The sequence below is a fragment of the Bos grunniens genome, chromosome 20 (assembly GCF_055505025.1).
Source record: "Bos grunniens cultivar Pamir isolate PY7600 chromosome 20, Bosgru_T2T1.0, whole genome shotgun sequence".
Lineage (NCBI taxonomy): Eukaryota > Metazoa > Chordata > Mammalia > Artiodactyla > Bovidae > Bos > Bos grunniens.
In genome coordinates this window covers 18,086,849-18,110,804 of record NC_141184.1, presented here as the reverse complement: position 1 = coordinate 18,110,804, position 23,956 = coordinate 18,086,849, and the positions used below count along the sequence as shown (strand labels likewise).

The window sequence follows — 23,956 nt, the reverse complement described above, 5'->3', positions numbered from 1 at the left end:
TCAAGTAACCAGTGGGGAAAGTTCAAGTTCAATTAAAACTGTAACCCCTAACCAAATGCTTCATTTCTCCACTCACCCCCCAGCAAATCTGCTCCGTATCATGTAGGTAGTTATCTTGTTGTTGTAATTTTCTTTTTTTCCCCCTACTCTGTTTTCTCTAGAATGTAAGCTCTGTGAGGGCAGTAATTTTGTCTACTCTTAGGACTGTATCTACATTTTAGTAGGCACTCTCTAACTACTGCTCGAAGGAATGAATGAAAAATCAGTCTTTGCAGTTCACTTCATAAGGGAATTCACAGCCACTCTTATAATCATACATTTATATAGTCCATCTTCTTTGATCTCTGAGACTACTTACACAGAAGTCTTTCTTCATCTCCATCTTTTCTGTGACATATTCTTTCACTTTTTTTTTTTAATTTTGTGTTTTGTTTTGTTTTTGCTTTTTTTTTTTTTTTTTTTAATGAGTGCCTTCATCAGTCCCTTTTGGGTCAAACTAGCTCTTGCAAATTTACTTAAAGAGTTTCTCTAACATAGGCTCAAAATCTCACATATTCAATATGCATTCATTTTTTTTCTTGGTGCAGTTTTACTTTTCATACTGTTCATGAGGTTCTCAAGGCAAGAGTACTGAAGTGGTTTGCCATTCCCTTCTCCAGTGAACCATGTTTTGTCAGAACTTCCACCATGACCCATCTGTCTTGGGTGGCCCTACACCACCTACAACATGACTCATAGTTTCATTGAGTTAGATAAGGCTGTGGTCAATGTAATCAGTTTGATTAATTTTTTGTGATTGTGATTTTCATTCTATCTGCCCTCTGAGGGATAAGGATAAGAGGCTTATGGAAGCTTCCTGACAGGAGAGACTGACTGTGGGGGAAACTAGGTCTTGTTTTGATGAGCAGGGACATGCTCAGTACATTTAATCCAATTTTCTGTTGAGAGGTGGGGCTGTGTTACCACCCTGTTGTTTGTCCGGAGACAAAATAAGGTGGGAGTCATGAAAATAGTGGAGACCTCCTTCAAAAGGTCTTGTGCACACACTGTTATATTCAGTGCCCTTGACCCTGCAGCAGGCCACTGTCTACCCACGCCTCTGCCAGATACTCCTGGACAATTATAGGCAAGTCTGGGTCAATCTCCTGTCAGGTCATTACTCCTTTCTCTTGGTCCATGTGTGCAAAGGTTTTGTGTGTTTCCTCCAAGAGTCTGTTTCCCCACTCCTGTGGAAGTTCTGTAATCAAATCCCACTGACCTCCAAAGTCAAATTCCCTGGGGATCTCAGTCCATTTGCCAGATCCCCAGGTTGGAAAATCTGCTGTGGGTTCTAGAACTTTCCTAACAGTGCAATAACTTATTTGGTATAATTTTTCTGCAGTTTGTGGGTCATCTGCTCAGTGGCTCTATTGTGGGGTTAATGGTGACCTCTTCCAAGAAGGCTAATGACACATGCTGTGTGACCCAGGTCAGCTGTACCCAGAGCCCCTGCCCTGCAGAAGACCACCGCTGACCCATGCCTCCACAGGAGATACTCAAACACTCAAAGATAGATATGGCTCAGTCTCTGTGGAGATCTCTGAGTCCTAGTGCACACAAGATTTTATTTGAGCCCAAAATAACTGCAGATAGTGACTTCAGCCATGAAATTAAAAGATGCTTGCTCCTTTTGGAAGAAAAGCTATGACCAACTTAGACAGCATATTAAAAAGCAGAGACATTACTTTGCTGACAAAGGTCCTTCTGGTCAAAGCTATGATTTTTCCAGTAGTCATGTATGGATGTGAGAGTTGGGCTATAAAGAAAGCTGAGCACTGAAGAACTGATGCTTTTGAACTGTGGTGCTGGAGAAGACTCTTCAGAGTCTCTTGGACTGCAAGGAGATCAAACCAGTCCATCCTAAAGGAAATCAGTCCTGAATATTTACTGGAAGGACTGATGCTGAAGCTGAAACTCTAATACTTGGGCCACCTGATGCGAATAACTGACTCATTTGAAAAGACCCTGATGCTGGGAAAGATTGAAGGCAGGAAGAGAAGGGGATGACAGAGGATGAGATGGTTGGATGGCAGCACTGACTTGATGGGCATGAGTTTGAACTAGCTCTGGGAGTTGGTGATGGACAGGGAGGCCTGGTAAGCTGCAGTCCATGGGGTCGCAAAGAGTTGGATATGCCTGAGTGACTGAACTGAACTGAGATGAATTATTTTACTTTGTGTCATGGGTCAGTGTATCCCCCACCCCCAATTCATAGGTTGAATTCCTAGCCCCAGGATCTGATAGTGTGACCTTATTTGGAGATAGGGTCTTTGAAGAATAAATCAAGCTAAAATGAATTTTTAGTGGTAAAGAATCCACCTGCCAATATAGGAGATGAAGGATGTGGGTTTGATCCCTGTATTGGGACAATCCCCTGGATTAATAACTGTCAACCCACTCCAGTATTCTTGCCTGGAAGATTTCATGGACAGAGGAACCTGACAGGCTACAGTATGTGGGGTTGCAAAGAGTAGGATATGTTTGAGCAACTGAGCACCATAGGGTGACCCTTAATACAATATGACTGATTTCTTTATAATAAGGAGAAGTGTATACATGGAGATACTACAGAGGAAAGATGATTTGATAATACAGCGAGAATGTGATGTGGGCATAAAAATAGTTATCTACAAGCCAAAGAGAGAGATCTGGAAGAGATCCATCTCTCACGGCCCTCAGGAGAAACCAATCCTACCAAAACCTTGATTTCAGACCTTTTATTTTCCAGAACTATGAGACAATAAACTCATTTTAAGCCACCCAGTATGTGGTACTTTATTACAGATAACAGATTTTATATCCAAAGAAAATAAATGGAATGTCATAGCTTGTTTATTTTAGAAACTAATGTTAATTTTATTCTAAAACAAAACTCAACACTATGATGAATTCTTGTGGGTTTTGTGGCACTTCATTCATTTAACAAATATTCATTGAGAACAACTATGGACCAGGGATTGTTTTAGGCAATGAGCATATAGCAATGAAAATACAACAAAGATCTTCGGCTTTGTGAAGGTTTTATTCTAGTGGAAAAGAACAAACAGTTGCCAAAAACTATAAATAAATTTAGATAATGACAATAAGGAAATTCGTATGATGACAATATGAAACATAAGAGAGAGAGGCAAATGGAGTCTTTGGGAAAGGTAAGAACAGTACACTGTGGTCAGTTTGCTGCTGATGAAATGAAAATAAACATTATCTATTGGACCTGGCAATATGAGAACTATTGAAGGGAAGAGAACATGAAAACGTATACTGTTGCTTACAGCTTCAGTGGAGGGAAACAAACTACATCACCTGGCATAGACACAGATACACGGCAGCTTTAAAGAAAGACTTTCAATTCAGTATGGGGAATGCCACTCCCAACATCCCCAGTGTGGGGAATTCCACTCCCAACATTCAACTTCTCAAGACCTATGTCAGGTGCTGATGGACATCTTGCTGGGGATGTATAAACTAAATTTAATGGTGTTAGGGGTAAATTTAGAAAGCCAACCATCTTATATTTCCCTGTGAGAAATAAACATGTATGTGTGTTTATTCATATGTATTTATGAATGTATGTATGTATGTATGTATGTGTATCTGAATATATATGTGTGTGTGTGTGTGTGTGCACATATTTATCTGTTTCTGTATATGTGTACTCCAAATTCGAATGTCATTGCAAACTTACCCAACAAAGAGCTTTCAAAACAACAGTGATTTTGGAAGGAAAGTAGTTGAGCAAAAATCTGACAATTTCTTGATCCATGTGACTCTAACTTGGTTACCTGGTAGCATTCATCGGGCAAGTGGAATCATTCAAAAATGAGTCCACTCATATGCTCAGTGCCTCAATGAGAAGAGCTGTGGAACTGGGCTCAGACACATCCAAAGCACATTCCATCTCAGAGCATCTCTATGTGGTCTCTATCATGGTAATTAGACCACTTACCTGAAAGCTCAGAGCTTATATATACTAACACAGAAGATTCCAGTCCTCTTAAGTCCAGTGAAGAAATTGATATACTGTCACTTCTACTGTACTATATTGGTCAAAGAAGTCATAGATCAGCCATGGATAATGGCATTGGTATTTGATACCCTGCAAAAAGACCATAACCAGCTAATGACCACTTGCATCAAGATAAACTCAGGTTTTTGTTTCTCACTGTTTATTCTTTTGGACAAAATACTGAATCCTCAGCTATTAAAGTAAGATCATTTGGTTACCTATGGTTGAAAGTGAAAGTGTTAGTCACTTAGTTGTGTCCAACTCTTTGCGACCCAATGGACTGTAGCCCACCAGGCTCCTCTGTCCATGGAATTCTCCAGGCAAGAACACTGGAGTGAGTAGCCATTTCCTTCTCCCAGTTGATCATCCCCAAGGATCAAACCCAGTTCTCCTGCATTGCAGACACATTCTTTACCATGTGAGCCACCAGGGAAGCCTGAATGCATGACAACCACGTTTCATCCCTGGGTCTAGAAGATCCCCTGGAGAAGGAAATGCCTACCCACCCTGGTATTCTTGCCTGGAGAATCCCATGGTCAGAGGAGCCTGGCAGGCTATAGTCCATGGGGTTGTGAAGAGTCGGACATGACTGAACATTTAACACTTTCATAACCTGTGATTATCTACCATCTTTCTGACCTCTTCTTGATCATTGTAAGAACTTTGCTTCCAGTGCTATTAGAACCTAAACTGTTCAAGAGAAAGTGATTTTTTTCTGATACCACACTATCAAGAAGCAGACATTCTCCCAAAATCAATTTCAGGCTCTTTGGCAGTATATTCCTCAATTTACTTGCAAGGAATCAGAAGCTCAGTAGTGATCATGACAGCAGACTCTGAATTCTAATTACATAGATTAAATACTGACTCTATCATACCTATCTGTCCTTGGGCAAACTTCTTAACCTTTCTGTTCTTGAAATCGCTCTTTGTTTAAAAAAGGGGATAATATAAATAACTTCCATAGTCAGTCGATGTGAGGATTTAGTGTGAGGATTAGTGATTTAACCTAAAGCATTCCTCATTATGCTCAATAAATACTAAATAACTGTCAATAGTTCTATTATCAGGAACATCATCACCATTGGAATTTCATCCCCCAGATAAGTCTTATTTTGAAGTTTATACTTTATTTTTCTCCCTACCATGCTGTTGCAGTACATTTTTTCTGAATGGAGTCGTTAAGCTGAAAGCCTAAAAATCCATATAATATTTGGTCTTCACAAATGCCCTGGAAAAGCTATGACTATCAGTGTGGTTATTAAATATTTTGACTAGAAACACTGGGGCTTCCCATATAGCATAGTAATAAAGAATCCACCTTTAAATGCAGGAGGCAGAAAAGATACAAGTTTGATCCCTCAGTTGGGATGATCCCCTGGAGTAGGAAATGGCAATCCACTCCAATATTCTTGCCTAGAAAATTCCATGGACAGAGGAGCCTGACCAGCTACATTTCATGAGGTTTCAAAGGGTCGAACATGACTGAGCTACTAAGTTCACACACACACACACACACACACACACACACAACACAGAAAGATGGGTCTCTTGAAATTGTAGATCACATTGAAACACTAGAAATAGATATAAGCCATAAGCAAATGCAAAAACAATAAAAAGAGAAAGAGAAAGAAACATGGAAATAAAATAAAACCTTCTAAGTCAGAAGCACATTTGACAATGTATAAACACAACCACCTTCTCTTTGGATCTGTTTGATCTGTGCCCCCAAATCCATAGAGAAGGTAATACTTATTTTTATAATTCTGTTCCTCTCTCCACCTCCTCCTCTCCTCTCCTCCTCCCTGTCTCTCTCTTTCTCTATCCACCACCCCAGACCCCTCCCAATATCACAAGCCTCTCCTAAGAGCCCACAAGGTCCGAGGACTTCATTACTTGAACTAATAGCATGGTGGCACTCTGTCAGGAAGCCCTTGGTTACATTTTGGCTTCTGCTGATTTCTCATCTGGAGAGCGTTACTTAAACTTTGAGCTTTCTCTCCCATGAAGAACATGTGGGAAAATAATACACCTGAAGAGAGTGCCTGAGTCACAGTTCATACTCAAAACATATAAATTCACCATTCTTTTCTCCTCACCAGAAATAAAATGCTTCATCATCAATTTTGAGGGTAGGAAGAAAAAACTTGTAGAAGAGGAAAAATTGAATCTTCCTCTTAAAACATATAAATGTCTACATTCCTGAATTTATGATGATTAATTCGATGAGTCATAGCTTGAAGCTAAATATGTTTATTTTTAATTGAGATGCCAGTGTTTCATACAATATAAATTTTCTTTAAAAATAAAATGCATCATATAATGAAAACATAAATAAAATTATGAAGTTTAATTAGTTATTAAACTAGTTTAGAGTTTGAAATGTGTCAAATGTAGCTGTAGATATAACCATGTATCTGCCGAACCACAGCCTCTGACAACTGACTGGTAGTAATGTTTAGTCAGTGATGACTTTCCATAGGGGTGGCAGCAGAGCTCTTCAAACTTTCAGTCACTTGAGGAAGAAACCATAGAAATATTCAGAGTATTAATGAGTACCTAAACCTCTACTATTTCCCACAGTACTTTTCCAATGCAGCCAATCTTGGCAATGCATCCATGTACATTCTGTATCTGCCCCTTTGTTGATGACAGATCCCCTTTCCAAGGGTTCCTTGCTTCTCCATTCTTCTTTCTATATCCTACAAACGTGTTGTTGTCTCATGAAGTACTCCTTTGTCATGCTCATGCATATGGATAAATACGGCCTTCAAAGTCTGGGTTTTGCCTATTCGTTTAACAAAATCTATTTGTAGTATTGGCGCTTCCCTGATGGCTCATATGGTAAAGAATCTGTCTACAATGCAGGAGACCTAAGTTCAATCCCTGGGTTGGGAATATCCCCTGGAGAAGGGAATGACTACCTGCTCTAGTATTCTTGCCAGGAGAATTTAATGGACAGAGGTGCCTGGCTGGCTATAGTCCATGAGATCTGAAAAAGTCAGACACGACTGAGTGACTAACACTTAACTTTCCATACTTTCATATTTATTCCCCTGTCAGTAAAGACTCTAATCATGACCTTCTAAAATCATAAGCCCTATCGTTAATGTCCCAGTACTCCACATTTTAAATAGAGCAGAGACACATTCAATATACATTGGGTTGGTGGTGAATGAAGAAAACAGATTTCTGAAACTGTGGTGATGATTTAATGTCTCAGTGTTTTTGATTTCAATGTAGATGGGAATTTATGAAAGTCACATTATCTTTACAAAATCAGTAGGAAAAATTCATAATGTGTAGTTGAATAGAAGTACCATATAATATACTAAATGTTGAAACAAATAGCACTTCGTTAGCTAACATAAAAAATCTCCCAGGTACCTAGATCATCATTTTCAGGCAGTTGGAAGGATAAATTATTACTGCAAGATGTTAAATATCATTGTGTAGGAACTGGTTAATGAAACTTTTAAATATATATAAACCTCTTAATGTTTTCCTAATTGTTTTAAATGATCAGATACTCCAATGAAATATGAGTACTTGGAGGCCAGATATCATATGTCCTCAACTGCAGGTGAATATCTCAGATTAGACCATTCATGGGAACCACAGAAGAGGTTTGTCACAAATACTGATGATGGGCCCACTTCCCTAAATTTTCATTCAGTAGGTCTAGAATGGTGTCCTTGAAGTTGTATTATAATTATAACTTCACATAATTTTGTTTTTAAGTAACCCTTATGCCCCATTTGGCTTCTGATCCAATCACTTCATGGGAAATAGATGGGGAAACAGTGGAAACAGTGACTGATTTTATTTTGAGGGGATCCAAAATCAATGCAGATGGTGACTGCAGCCATGAAATTAAAAGATGCTTACTCCTTGGAAGGAAAGTTATGACCAACCTAGATAGCACGCTAAAAAGCAGAGACATTGCTTTACAAACAAAAGTCCGTCTAGTCAAGGCTATGGTTTTTCCAGTGGTCATGTATGGATGTGAGAGTTGTACTGTGAAGAAAGCTGAGCACAGAAGAATTGACACTTTTGAACTGTGGTGTTGGAGAAGACTCTTCAGAGTCCCTTGGACTGCAAGGAGATACAATCAGTCCATTCTAAAGGAGATCAGTCCTGGGTATTCTTTGGAAGGACTGATGTTAAACCTGAAACTCCAGTACTTTGGCCACCTCTTGCAAAATGTTGACTCATTGGAAAAGACCCTGATGCTGGGAGGGATTGAGGGCAGGAAGACAAGGGGACAACAGAGGATGAGATGGCTGGATGGCATCACCGACTCAATGGACATGAGTCTGAGTGAACTCCAGGAGTTGGTGATGGACTGGGAGGCCTGGTGTGCTGCAATTCATGGGGTCACAAAGAGTCTGACATGACTGAGTGACTGAACTGTGCCCCATTAGAAAAACAGTAGGACTCCAGTACATTTTGGGGCTTCCCAGGAAGTACAGTGGGAAAGAATTTCCACCTGTCAATGTGGGAGATGTGAGTTTGATCCTTGGGTCAGGAATATCCCCTGGAGTAGGAAGTGGCAATCGAGTCTAGTATTCTTGCCTGGAAAATTCCATGGACAAAGTCCATTGGGTCACTAAAAGTCAGACATGGCTGAACACACTCTTATACAGACCCATATCTTGTAATAGAAAGTGAAGTCGCTCAGTCGTGTCCATCTCTTTGCAACACATGGACTGTAGCCTGCACCAGGCTTCTCTGTCCATGGAATTCTCCAGGCAAGAATACTGGAGTGGGTTGCCATTTCCTTCTCCAGGGGATCTTCCCAACCCAGGGATCGAGCCAGGGCCTCGAGCATTGCAGGCAGACGCTTTACTGTCTGAGCCACCAGGGAAGCCCTGATATCTTGTAATAGGCGTTACATAATTATATGAGAGTTCAAATGAATGAATGAACAATTGAAAAAATTAAGAAAGAAAATAAGCAATTGAGCCCAAATGAATATATGTAGTTAAGATATGGAAGAAAATTTACCAGCTCTTCTTATAAATCCACATATGCACTTGAAAATGTTTTTAACAATTTGAATGTCATGCCTGTTTATTTGTTCCACCCTTTTAGAGATTTTATTTTTCAGTCTTCTGTGGTATTACCTAATAAACTTGATTTGTATATTTCCATCTTAAATTCTTTTTAGTGGCTAAAATACAAGAAACCATTTTGGAGGATCTATTGCTCTATATGAATATCACCAGTCAAGGAAAAAAACACATGGTGATCTAGTGAGTCAGGTTCAGTGAGTAATGTTTATAACTGCAGATGAGTTCCAATGTTATGAGCTTGTATTCAGCAAAGAGTCATTCCCAGTTACAAGCCCCTACATATCAAGGTGATTGGGAAACCGTAGTCAGAAGGTAATTTGCAGGCAGTGGGGCACATGTGATCGTTTACCAGGAAAGAAATAAGAAACAAAACAAAATGATACAAAAGTAATCACTTTCTGTTGATTCAACACAGCATCACAGGCAAATAAAAGGCAACAATTTCTGTTAAAAATTTTGAAATAAACATTGCTAGTGAAGCAAGTCAGACAAACATTCAGAATATGTTAGTAGTAGTTACCTAGCATATATTGAAAAGTGGAACGGTTCCTTTGTCCTTATGCAAACACCGCACTAATTTAAGGTGATTAATTTAGCTACTCTGCATTGTTTTCTTTACAAATTTACCAAATAAAAAGGCCAGGTGATGTCTTTATTATTAGGTTTATTTGAAAGAAAAAAATAAGTTAAAATACAATTACTGGATCCATGGATACGTGATAGAAAAGCCAAACATAAAATCAAAATATCAGTTATTATTTGGCCTATACAAATATATTTTATCCTAGTCTTATATAGGAGTTTAGGCTTCATAGTTTTGAAAAATGTTTATTATAATTGAATATTATTGGTTGTTTTCATGTGTGTGATTCCACATGTATTTTGATATGACAAGATGGTGATAAAAAATGAAGAAATGTATGAAAACAATGGCAGAATTTCATCCTTCTAATTGTGACTTTTCATACTTTTGACCTACTTACGCTGGACTCACCTATAGTTGTTGTTAATGTCAGGGGAGGTCATTCAGAGGACATGAATGCCAGTTGACTAACAAGCTGAAACCACGTAATCAGAGGCTCCTCACCCACTTCTCTGCCCTTGGAATAATTTTTCTGCTAACATTTCCCAGAGTGGGAGCTATGTCCAAGGACACAGTCTTTAGAGAGAAAGGTTTCAGGATATAAGGTTGATATATAAAAGTCAACCTCTTTCCTATTTATGAGCAATAAAAAAGTAGACTTTGATTTAAAAATACAATGCCATTTAGGTTAGCTTCCCCTAAAAAGAGATAATTGGGGGTAAATTTAATGATAAAAGGTATGAGATCTATATGAGGAAAACTATAAGAGTCTCAATAAAGAAACAAATAAGAAGTAAATAAATGGAGATATATGTTATGTGCAAGGATAAGCAAGACTCAATATTATCATGATGTTAATTCTGCTTAATATTATCAGTACATTCAGTGGGATACCAATCAAATCCCAGACATTTTTTATAGGTATTGACAAACCTATTTTACAGTTTTTAGGTGAAAGCTAGAAAAGAACATTGCAACCCACTCCAGTGTTCTTTCCTGTAAAATTCCAAGGACAGAGGAGCCTGGTGGGCTACAGTTCATGGGGCTGTAAAGAGTGAGACATTACTAAGCACATACAACAGTTTTAGAAACAAAGGAACTATCAAGCCATGGACAGACATGGAAGATCCTTAAATGCCCATTACTAATTGAAGACGTCAATTTGAAAAGATCGCAAACTGTAGGGCTCCAATTATATGACATTTTGGAAAAAGCAAAATTAAGAACACAGTAAAATGATCAGTGATTGTCAAAGGCTGAGGAGAGGGAGGGAATGAATATGTGGAAAAGAGAGGATTTTTAGGGCAGTTAAAGTATTCTATGTTATACTGTAATGAATACATGTCATTATACATGGATCCAAACCCATAGAATATGCAACACCAAGCGGGATCTCTAATGTAAATTATATACTTTGGGTGATCAGTTCAGTTCAGTTGCTCAGTCATGTCCAACTCTTTGCAACCCCATGAATTGCAGCACGCCCCTGTCCATCACCAACTCTCAGAGTTCACTCAAACTCATGTCCATTGAGTGGGTGATGCCATCCAGCCATCTCATCCTCTGCCATCCCCTTCTCCTCCTGCCCCCAATCCCTCCCAGCATCAGAGTCTTTTCCAATGAGTCAACTCTTCGCATGAGGTGGCCAAAGTACTGGAGTTTCAGGTTTAGCATCAGTCCTTCCAAAGAACACCCAGGACTGATCTCCTTTAGAATGGACTGATTGGATCTCCTTGCAGTCCAAGGGACTTTCAAGAGTCTTCTCCAGCACCACAGTTCAAAAGCATCAATTCTTCTGTGCTCAGCTTTCTTCACAGTCGAACTCTCACACCCATACATGACCACTGGAAAAACCATAGCCTTGACTAGACAGACCTTTGTTGGCAAAGTGATGTCTCTGCTTTTCAATATGCTATCTAGGTTGGTCATAACTTTCCTTCCAAGGAGTAAGCATCTTTTAATTTCATGGCTGCAATCACCATCTGCAGTGATTTTGGAGCCCCTAAAATAAAGTCAGCCACTGTTTCCACTGTGTCCCCATCTATTTCTCATGAAGTGATGGGACCAGGTGCCATGGTGATAATGATGTGCTAATAATGTATGTTTATCAATTGTAACAAATGAATTATTTTAGTACACAATGTGGCTAGTTGGGGAGGTGGTGTACAGTCTGGAGAAAAAAGGTACATGACAACTATATTTTCTTAATTTTACTGTGGACCTAAAACTACTCTGAAAAAAATTCTACTGAAAAGGAAAAAACTAAAGTAACTGTGCACCAGCTACGTTCTAGACTATCCCACTCAGGAACATCAGGGCTATATGTTGGAATCATATTTTGTATAAGGGGATCATGAGGCAATGGCAATTTGCTCAGTAACCTGTGTGCACTCAGGCGAGGTCATAGCTAAGAACATGCAAATGAGCCATTCTCAGGAGAATTGAATGTTTAAATTATTCCTTAGACAATCATTTTTGAGAAACATGTGTCAATTCTAGATATGCTCTTTTCTTTCCATAAGCAAATTTCTTTGATAAATTTCTTCCTGTTTCATGTCACAGTGACACTATTATAAAAGAAGGGATATAATGAAATTATTAAAGTCTGTGCTATAAAACAGGGTTTGTGTTAATTCTTCTTCTCTGATCCTTTTAAATGAATGACATTCAGATTGCATAAAATATCTGTCATTCACTTTGGTGATAGATGGGAGGGAGTTTCAAGAGGGAGGTGACGTGTATACACCTATGGCTGACTCATGTTTATGTTTGACAGAACAAAACAAAATTCTGTAAAGCAATTATCCTTCAATCAAAAAATAAATATTTTAAAAAAGATTTTATTTTCATATTTGTATATTCTACAAATATTACTGTAATGATTTCATTGTAAAATATTCTGTATAGTAATCTCATACTTCTACATATCAGAGGTAAGTCCCTTTTTTCTTTCAGAATGGTATTGTGTTTTTTTTTTTTTTTTAATATTAGAAAGTATAAATTTCTTTCATTTAATGTTTTCATAAACTCTTAACTTGTTCCCCTCTGCATCAGTTTTCTGCAACTTTTTTCTTATATAATTATTATATGGGAAAAAAACATTGTTCTTTTTAATAAGAATGCTTGAGGCTTTTTCATATGCATGGTTTAGATGAATCATTTATTATCATATTATTATAATTCATTTTGATATGAATAATTTTCATTCCTGTTTAGCTTCAGGAAAGTTCTCCTAAACTTCCTCCATTATATGTCCACAAGTATTAAAAGTTGGAATTCTATTTTCCTGGGGCCTGTGGCTCTTACTCAAAGTCATTACATGTGCAATCAAGTCAGTAAAGAAAAAAAAACATAGTGGTTAAGTGTCTTATACTCTGGAACTCTCTTGCTTTTTCAATGATCCAGTGGATGTTGGCAATTTTATCTCTGGCTCCTCTGCCTTTTCTAAAATCAGCTTGAACATCTGGAAGTTCACATTTCATGTATTGTTGAAGCCTGGGTTGGAGAATTTTAAGCATTACTTTACTAGTGTGTGAGATGAGTGCAATTGTGCAGCAGTTTGAGAATTCTTAGGCATTGTCTTCCTTTGGAATTGAAATGAAAACTGAACTTTTCCAGTCCTGTGACCACTGCTGCATTTTCCAAATTTGCTGGCATATTGAGTGCAGCACTTTCACAGCATCATCTGTTAGGATTTGAAATAGCTCAACTCCAATTCCATCACCTCCACTAGTTTTGTTCACAGTGATGCTTTCTAAGGCCCACTTGACTTCACATTCCAGGATGTCTGGCTCTAGGTGAGTAATCACAACATCGTGATTATCTGGGTTGTGAAGATCTTTTGAGTATAGTTCTTCTGTATATTCTTGCCTCTTCATTGGATCATCAAAAAAAACACAAGAGTTCCAGAGAAAAAGATCTATTTCTGCTTTATTGACTATGCCAAAGCCTTTGATGGTAAGGATCACAATAAACTGTGGAAAATTCTTCGAGAGATAGAATACCAGACCACCTGACCTGCCTCTTGAGAAATCTATATGCAGGTCAGGAAGCAACAGTTAGAACTGGATGTAGAACAACAGACTGGTTCCAAATAGGAAAAGGAATACCTCAAGGCTATATATTGTCACCCTGCCTATTTAACTTATATGCAGAGTACATCATGAGAAATGCTGGGCTGGAAGAAGCACAAGCTGGAATCAAGATTGCTGGGAGAAATATCAGTGACCTCAGATATGCAGATGATACCACCCTTATGGCACAAAGCAAAGAAGAACTAAAGAGCCTTTTGATGAGAGTGAAACAGGAGAGTGAAAAAGTTGGCTTAAAGCTCAACATTCAGAAAACTAAGATCATGGCATCTGGTCACATCACTTCATGGCAATAGACGGGGAAACAATGGAAACAGTGAGAGACTTTATTTTGGGGGGGCTACAAAATCACTGCAGATGTTGACTGCAGCAATGAAATTAAAAGATACTTACTCCTTGGAAGAAAAGTTATGACCAACCTAGACAACATTTTAAAAAGCAGAGACATTACTTTGCCAACAGTCCCATCTAGCCAAAGCTATGGTTTTCCCAGTAGTCGTGTATGGACATGAGAGGTGGACAATAAAGAATGCTGAATAATTGATGCTTTTGAACTTGATATTGGAGAAGACTCTTGAGAGTCCCTTGGACTGCAAGGAGATCCAAGCAGTCCATCCTAAAGGAAATCCATCCTGAATATTCATTAGAAGGACTGATCCTGAAGCTGAAACTCCAGTCCTTTGGCTACCTGATGCAAAAGACTGACTCACGGGAAAGACCCTGATGCTGAGAAAGATGGAAGGCGGGAGGAGAAGGGAATGATAGAGGGTGAGATGGTTGGATCTCATCACCAACTCAGTGGACATGACTTTGAGTAAATTAAAGGAGCTGGTGATGGACAGGGAGGCCTGGCATGCTATAGACCATGGGGTTGCAAAGAGTCTGACTCGATGGAGTGACTGAACTGGAGACATATTTGGTAGTTCTTATATAAACGTTGACCCAGTGCAAAATTTGTGTCAGTTTTCAATGTAAGGGTCTATTGACAGAGCTATGTGTGTGTGTGTTTGTCTGTGTGTGTGTGCATCTGTGTGTGGTGTGTTTACCTACATATAATTACATATGACATATAGCATTTGTATCTATTGAATGTCACTGTAAGACAAAGCATATTACATGTCACTGCAAGACAAAGAATGTGACTTTACATATAATTTTTTGAACAGTCTCATCGCTTTCTTTATTTTGCTCATGTACTGAGATCTACGTTTTATTATAGTTGTTATTTCCTGACAAAAAAGTAGTCAGTTTCCTAGTCTTGATAAATGTTAAAGTACTACCTGCCTATAATCTTTTTCAAGTGTCTACACTCTGACAATGTTTTCATCATCAAAATTTGACAACCCTGTCAGCAAACTATGTAAATTGTTGTGTAAGGAGAAAAATTAACCTCTGCTCAAATCATCTGAGCGACACTTAGGATGAGCACAAGTCATGAAATATTCAGGTCACCAGCAGAAGGAAAGAGCAGGGACTGCAGGTCTGCCTCTTACAGGCCTGTCACCCCAAGGAGCGCCAAGAGATGGGATACCTTCATTTGTCCCTTATTATCTATAGATTCCCTTGGAATCTATGGTTGTAAACAAATATTTCCATGAGACAGTTTTAATAACATGGGCAGGTACTGTTTGTCTCTAAAGCCCGACTTTCTCCTAAAAGCATTTCAGTTAAAACTACTTTTCTTAAATGGTGCAGATGAACCTATTTGTAGAGCAGGAATAGAGGTGCAGACATAGAAAATGGACTCGTGGGGACTGAGAGGGAGGATTATTGAGAGACTAACATTAACATATATATGCTACCATATGTAAAATAGCTAGCTAGTGGGAAGCTGCTGTATAACTCAGAAAGCCCATCTAGTACTCTGTGATTAACCAAATGGGTGGAATTGGGGGCAGGGAAGGGAGGCTCAAGAGGGAGGGGATAAATGTATACATATGGCAAATTCATGACGTTGAGTAGCACAAACTAATACAACATTGCTGAGCAATTATATTCCAATAAAAACATTAAAAGACCTACTTTTCTTAAAATGAAAATAAAGAGAGATATATAGCTATATTGCTTTTCATTTAATGTATAATCCATGCTATTCTGTTTGAAACATGTATTACAGGAGTTATTAGAACTGCCTTACATAATATGGACAGAGAAGCCAGAGAACATTACTCAGTGGTCATTCAAGCCAAAGACATGGCTGGCCAAGTTGGAGGGCTTTCAGGATCCACCACAGTCAACATCACCCTGACAGATGTCAATGACAACCCCCCAAGGTTTCCTCAGAGTAAGTACATGTTTCTTTTGATCTGCACTTATCACTATTCATTTCTGTAAGACAAACTGAAATACAGCTAAGCCTTGAACAATATGGACTTGAGATACAAGAGTCCACATATTCATTTTTCTCAGTAGCAAGTACTATAGGACTACATGACCAGATCAGTGGTTGGGTGTATCTGCAGATACTGAGGAACCTGGATACAGAGGGCTGACTATAAGTTATATGTATGGACAGTGTAGAGTTTGGATGCTCCTAACTCCCACATTGTTCAAGGTCAACTGTACTTGGACATATAATGTCATGTGACTATTCTCTTAAATGGAAAGATCGTGTTTGTACAGTCTTCCTTTTATACACAAGACTAAGGAAATCACCCCATCTGTTGTCTCCTGAACTTGGTAGATAGGTGTCACTGTGTTTAAGATATCCATTTCAATTGACATCACAGTTAAATACTAAAAATGAGATACTAGTACTAAGAATTGATGCTTTGTATTTGCTGAAGTATTTATGTATTAGAGCGACTGAACTAAACTGAACTGAAGGAATTCCTGGAGGTATCCAGAATAAACATTTTGATATGGACATTCTACTCTTGTAAAACTATTGAATATGTACTCTTTGTGGGATGATTTTTTTTTTTAATTCTTCCTATTAGGAATGAATGCTCTTCACATACACACAGAAGCACACCATCCAATGGCAAGGTATCACAAACATAATAAACTACAATCTCAGAGTAGAATATGAACCTTCTGAGTGGAGAGCCCATCAGGTGATTCAAAGAGAGAGTATCAGTTCTGTGAGTTCAGAATGAAATACTGTTTATGACACTTTCAGAAAGGGAAGGAAACATATTTGAGTATTTCTAACGTGGCCGAAGAATTGAAACTTTTGAACTGTGGTGTTGAAGAAGACTCTTGAGAGTCCCTTGGACTGCAAGGAGATCCAACCAGTCCATTCTGAAGGAGATCAGCCCTGGGATTTCTTTGGAAGGAATGATGCTAAAGCTGAAACTCCAGTACTTTGGCCACCTCATGAGAAGAGTTGACTCACTGGAAAAGACTCTGATGCTGGGAGGGATTGAGGGCAGGAGGGGAAGGGGACGACAGAGGATGAGATGGCTGGATGGCATTACTGACTCAATGGATGTGAGTCTGAGTGAACTCCAGCAGTTGGTGATGGACAGGGAGGCCTGACGTGCTGCAATTCATGGGGTCGCAAAGAGTCGGACAGGACTGAGCAACTGAACTGAACTGACTGATGGATGATTCACTTTACTGTAAAGCAGAAAATAACATAATATTTCAAAGCAACTCTACTCCAATAATTTTTTTAAAAAGACCTGCTAGGTTCGTCTTTGAAAAAACAGCTTAGCAAATATCATCAAAAAGTTACAGAGAAGTAGCTGCTGCAGTGATTTTTAGAAAAATTTGCAGAGGCATATTTGAAATAAAAACAAGTAATGGACAATTTTGATGGTTATTGGTAAATAATGAGTTTTAAGGACAACAGAAATTTCAGAGGTAAAATATTTTGCCTGTTTGTATTTATAGTCCAAGGAATACATTTCAACTTCAATAAATCTGGGGTGAGGAAGAAAATAAACTCTGTAACAAAGTAGACATTGTGGCAAGTCAACAACGCTCTCCACGTGTCAGTGTGAAAGGCTTACCCAGCCTTATCTCCCAGTATTGCTCTCAGTACTCAATGGAATACTGCCTGTTCTGAAAACACAGCAAGAATATGCATATCCTTAAATCAGTCTAGAATTTTTCACTCACATTCCTTTGTTTGTAATAGTCATTCAGTTGTATCCAACTCTTTGTGACCCCATGAACTATAGTCCTCCAGGCTCCTCTGTCCATGGAATTTTCTAGGCAAGAATACTGGATTGGGTTGTCATTCTCTTCTCCAGGGGATCTTCCTAAACAGAGATCAAAGCTGGGTCTCCTGTATTGAAGGCATTTACCATCTGAGCCACCAGGACTACCACATTCCTTTGTTTAAAAGCCCTCCTAAAAGTTTCTCTGAACTCCATCACAGAATTAGCAGTTAATTAACCCTTGGTTTCTGTAACATGGCACTTTCCCATGTGCTTTTATGCTATATTTATCTCCATAGGTGCAAATCTCCCCTATACTGTGGGTCCCTCTAAGTAAGAATGATGCTTGATTTGTCTTTGTAGCATTAAGTGTTTAGATTGGTGCCTAGCTCTGTCTGGATAAATGGTTACAAAATGAATGAGTAAATGAGTTTAATTTAAATACTCTGTAAAAATATTATTATTAAAAGACTATGGATAAAGACAGGCAAGTTGAATTCATGGTTAGGCAAAGTTCCTTTAAAATATCAATTCTAAGGACAAGATTATGTGACTTGGTTCTTTCAAGTGGCTTTTGCTCTATGAAGAAAACATATTTGAAAGAAAATTATGTCATAGATAAGTACATATTATTAAACTATGAAGTATAATTAAATTCCAAGTCATTTTACAAAATTGCAGTGTATTTTTGTATTCATTTAACCCCTTATTCCACACAATATGCATATACGCATGTTTCATTATGAGACTAGTGTAATCGGATGGTGACTGTAGCCGTGAAATTAAAAGATGCTTGCTCCTTGGAAGAAAAGCTATGACAAACTTAGACAGTATATTAAAAAGCAGAGACATCAGTTTACTGACAAAGGTCCATATTGTCAACAATTTGGTTTTCCAGTAGTCATGTACGAATGTGAAAGTGGGACCATAAAGAAGCCTGAGTGCTGAAGAACTGATGCTTTTGAACTGTGGTGCTGGAGAGGACTCTTGAGAATCCCTTGGACTGCAAGTAGCTCAAACAGGTCAATCCTAAAGGAAATTAACCTTGAATATTCATTATAAAGACTGATGCTGAAACTCCGAAAATTTGGCCACCTATATGTGAAGAGCCAACTCATTGGAAAAGACCCTGATGCTGGGAAAGATTGAAGGTCGGAGGAGAAGGATGAGGATGAGATTGTTGGATGGCATCATCAATTCAATGCACATGAGTTGATCAGACTCTGGGAGATAGTGAAGGACAGGGGAGCCAGGTATACTGCAGTCAACAGGGTGGCAAAGTGTTGGACTAAACAACAACAAAACCCTTTTATAGAGTAAGGAGTTCATTGGTTGATTTAGTCACTAAGTCATCCCCGACTCTTTTGTGACCCCATGGACTGTAGCGTGCCTCGTTCCTCTGCCCATTGGATTTCCCAGGCAAAATTACTGGAGTGAGTTTCATTTCCTTCTCCGGAGGATCTTCCTGATCCAGGGATCAAACTCTCATCTCCAGGCAGAATCTTTCCTACTGAGCCACCAGAGACTAAAGTTCAAAGATTTTTTTTTTAAGAGGTAATGAATGATAATGCTGAATTAAGCTGAATATAAACGTTATTATAATTACAACACCAACCTCATTTTCAACCTATGTTATTTAAGTAGATTCTATCACCACTATTTTTAAGATGTATATTAATATTATAACCCTTATTATAATAGAGTGAAAAATTTATGCAGGGGGCTTAATAAACTGATTTTAACCTGACAAGTCCATTAAAACTTATTTTAGAAATCACTAGAAAATCAGAAACTGGTGATGAATAAAGAAAAATGTATCCCTAACTTTACTCTGATCTATGATTGTTGCTGAAGCATCAGTTCATAGTGAAACAATTGTTTAACTTGAAAAAGGATAAATGAATACTCTTTGAGTGAACTCATTACATTAATCACTAAAGGGATCTATATATCTTCAGTCTCCCCAGAATGACTGACAACTGTCAATCCTGCCCCATGGTGATATGCTCTTAGTGTGTTGAAACAAAGGCGGTACACACCCAGAACTTCACACTCTGATTTGTTTAAAAGATATTTTATTTTGCACCCATACTGCTCTAAGCACATTGTTGCTCTCAGAATGATTTGGTGTCACCACAATAAGAGTAGCTTGCAGTATTCTTTAATTATCCCCAAAGCATTATAACTCATCAAATGAAAAAAAAATGACAAACTATACCTTGGGAAACTTTGCAAATTGCTTGAAGAAAAAACAATCATATATATTATTAAGACTTGCATACATAAAGCAGCATGAAATGCACAAATCTAAACACAGTTCAAATCCTATAAAGTTCTTATTTCAGTTCAGTTCAGTTCAGGTGCGCAGTCATGTCCAACTCTTTGCAACTTCTTGAACTGCAGCATGCCAGGCCTCCCTGTCCAACACCAGCTCGCGGAGTTCATTCAAACTCACGTCCATCTAGTGGGTGATGCCATCCAGCCATCTCATCCTCTGTCATCCCCTTTTCCTCCTGCCCCCCAATCCCTTCCAGCATCAGAGTCTTTTCCAAAGAGTCAATTCTTTGCATGAGGTGGCCAAAGTACTGGAGTTTCAGCTTTAGCATCATTCCTTCCAAAGAAATCCCAGGGCTGATCTCCTTTAGAATGGACTGGTTGGATCTCCTTGCAGTCCAAGGGACTCTCAAGAGTCTTCTCCAACACCACAGTTCAAAAGCATCAATTCTTCTGCATTCAGCTTTCTTCACAGTCCAACTCTCTCATCCATACATGACCACTGGAAAAACTATAGCCTTGACTAGACGGACCATTGGTGGCAAAGTAATGTCTCTGCATTTTAATATGCTTTCTAGGTTGGTCGTAACTTTCCTTCCAAGGAGTAAGTGTCTTTTAATTTCATGGCTGCAGTCACCATCTGCAGTGATTTTGGAGCCCCAAAAAATAAAGTCTGACCCTGTTTCCACTGTTTCCCCATCTATTTCCCATGAAGTGATGGGACCAGATGCCATGATCTTCATTTTCTGAATGTTGAGCTTAAAGCCAACTTTTTCATTCTCCTCTTTCACATTCATCAAGAGGCTTTTTAGTTCCTCTTCACTTTCTGCCATAGGGAGGTATCATCTGCATATCTGAGGTTATTGATATTTCTCCTGGCAATCTTGATTCCAGCTTTTGCTTCTTCCAGCCCAGTGTTTCTCATGAAGTACTCTGCATATAAGTTAAATAAGCAGGGTGACAATATACAGCCTTGATGTACTCCTTTTCCTATTTGGAACCAGTCTGTTGTTCCATGTCCAGTTCTAACTGTTGCTTCCTGACCTGCATATAGGTTTCTCAAGAAGGAGGTCAGGTGGTCTGGTATTCCCATCTCTTTCAGAATTTTCCACAGTTGATTGTGATCCACACAGTCAAAGGCTTTGGCATAGTCAATAAAGCAGAAATAGATGTTTTTCTGGAACTCTCTTGCTTTTTCCATGATCCAGCGGATGTTGGCAATTTGATCTCTGGTTCCTCTGCCTTTTCTAAAACCAGCTTGAACATCTGGAAGTTCACCGTTCACATATTGCTGAAGCCTGTCTTGGAGAATTTTGAGCATTACTTTGCTAGCATGTGAGATGAGTGCAAATTGTGCCTTTGTTTGAACATTCTTTGGTACTACCTTTCTTTGGGATTGGAATGAAACCTGACCTTTTCCAGTCCTGTGGCCACTGCTGAGTTTTCCAATTTTGCTGGCATATTGAGTGCAGCACTTTCACAGCATCATCTTTCAGGATTTCAAATAGCTCAACTGGAATTCCATCACCTCCACTAGCTTTGTTTGTAGTGATGCTTCCTAAGGCCCACCTGACTTCACATTTCAGGATGTCTGGCTCTAGGTGAGTGATCACACCATCGTGATTATCTTGGTCATGAAGATCTTTTTTGTACAGTTCTTCTGTGTATTCTTGCCACCTCATCTTAATATCTTCTGCTTCTGTTAGGTCCATACCATTTCTGTCCTTTATCAAGCCCATCTTTGCATGAAATGTGCCCTTGGTATCTCTAATTTTCTTGAAGAGATCTCTAGTCTTTCCTATTCTGTTGTTTTCCTCTATTTCTTTGCATTGATTGCTGAGGAAGGCTTTCCTATCTCTTCTTGCTATTCTTTGGAACTCTGTATTCAGATGCTTATATCTTTCCTTTTCTCCCTTGCTTTTTGCTTCTCTTCTTTTCACAGCTATTTGTAAGGCCTCCTCAGACAGCCATTTTGCTTTTTTGCATTTCTTTTCCATGGGGATGGTCTTGATCCCTGTTTCCTGTACAACGTCACAAACCTCTGTCCATAGTTCATTAGGCACTCTATCTTATCCAGGCATTAAATAGACCCAGTAATCTAATTGTTTTTCTTAAGATGTTCTTGTTTGTTTTACATTTCTTCTGACTTTTTTTTTCCCTCTTCAGCTGTGAAAGCCATGTTACAGCAAGACTGTGACTGACTCTCGCGTAAACATCTAGCACATATTTTTAACAATGCATTTTTCTTTCTTCTATTAATTTACAATGGAATCAATTTCTTACCTCTTATATCTCAATTTAAAGCTATCGCTGTATCTTTTCTAAATTAGAGTATAATCACTTTACAGTATTCTTTTGGCTTCTGCTGTGGCCTTCCATTTGAGATTCCCTGCCATCCTCCATCCCATACCACCTCACTAGGATATCACAGAGCACTGAGCTGAGCTCCCTGTGCTATATATCAGGTTCCCACTGGCTATTTATTTTACATGTGGTAGCGTATATATGTCAGTCCTGCTCTCCCAATTCACTGCCCCCCCATCCCATGTCCATATGTCTGATCTCTACATCTGCTTCTCTATTCCTGCCCTGCAAATAGGTTCAGGTGTACCATTTTTCTAGATTCCACATGTGTGTGTTAATATGTTTGTTTATCTTTTTCTGGCTTACTTCACTCTGTATGACAGACTCTAAGTCTATCTACTTTATCTTAATTTAAGCTGCCTAGGTTTTGAGTAAGCATTTGAGAGTAAGAGAGGGGACTAGATTAATAATTTGCTTTACAAAGACTCTGCACTAGGGAGATACAAACTCAGTGGCCTGGAATACAAGACAAACAAAGGTCCAGGTGAAAGCAGGCTGTCTGCGAGTGTCAGGGAGGTTACAGGGGAGAACAGAGACGGGAAGGTACATACACAGCTAAGAGGACAGCCACTGCTCAATTCTAGTAATGCCTGTATGTGGGCAGGAAAGTATTAGGAATGGGAGCTACTTGCAAGACTTGCAGTGTAAGAGAACAAATAAATATATCTGTGGCTTGAATCCTTACTCCAAGGACACAAAAGTTGCCCAGTTCTTCTTCAGAAAAAAATATCTCAAGGTATAAATTCCTCAATATTATCCCTTCTGTTGAAAGGAATTTATTCTTTAAGATTTTTGTTATTTCCTTCTCTGGTTTTAACTATATTCTAGTCATTTTTAAATTTATTCTCAGGCAGGTAAAAATCACTGACCTCTATTATTCTGTATAAAGAATATGCATATAATATCAATGCCTTATGAACATGAAAGTTTATAAAGTAAACTTGAACCCTAAAGGGAGCTGTAGTTTGAGATTTGCCTTTGTAGAGTTTTTGCTTTGGCTCCATCCCTTCATTCTTTCTGGAATTATTTCTTCACTGATCTCCAGTAGCATATTGGGCACCTACCAACCTGGGGAGTTCATCTTTCAGTGTCCTGTCTTTTTGCCTTTTCATACTGTTCATGGGATTCTCAAGGCAAGAATACTGAAGTGGTTTGCCATTCCCTTCTCCAGTGGACCACATTCTGTCAGGCCTCTCCACCATGACCTGTCCATCTTGGATGGCCCCACACAGCATGGCTTAGTTTCATTGAGTTAGACAAGGCTGTGGTCCATGTGATCAGATTGGTTACTTTTCTGTGATTGTGGTTTCAGCCTGGCTGCTTTCTGATGCCCTCTCTTAGTGCCTACCGTTTTACTTGGGTTTCTCGTACCTTGGATGTGGGGTATCTCTTCACGGCTGCTCCAGCAAAGCACA

At 38.8% G+C, this 23,956-nt stretch overlaps 1 protein-coding gene across 11 annotated transcripts in view; it reads left to right on the top strand.

Annotated features, from left to right (window-relative positions):
* CDH18 (cadherin 18) overlaps positions 1-23,956 on the top strand; it is a 1,278,664-nt gene that overhangs the window by 1,108,844 nt on the left and 145,864 nt on the right. For all 11 annotated transcript variants that reach the window (XM_086362510.1, XM_086362508.1, XM_086362509.1 and 8 more), the window contains one exon: positions 15,914-16,081. In XM_086362510.1, coding sequence (XP_086218636.1) covers positions 15,914-16,081 — 168 coding nt within the window. The remainder of the gene's footprint in view (positions 1-15,913; positions 16,082-23,956) is intronic.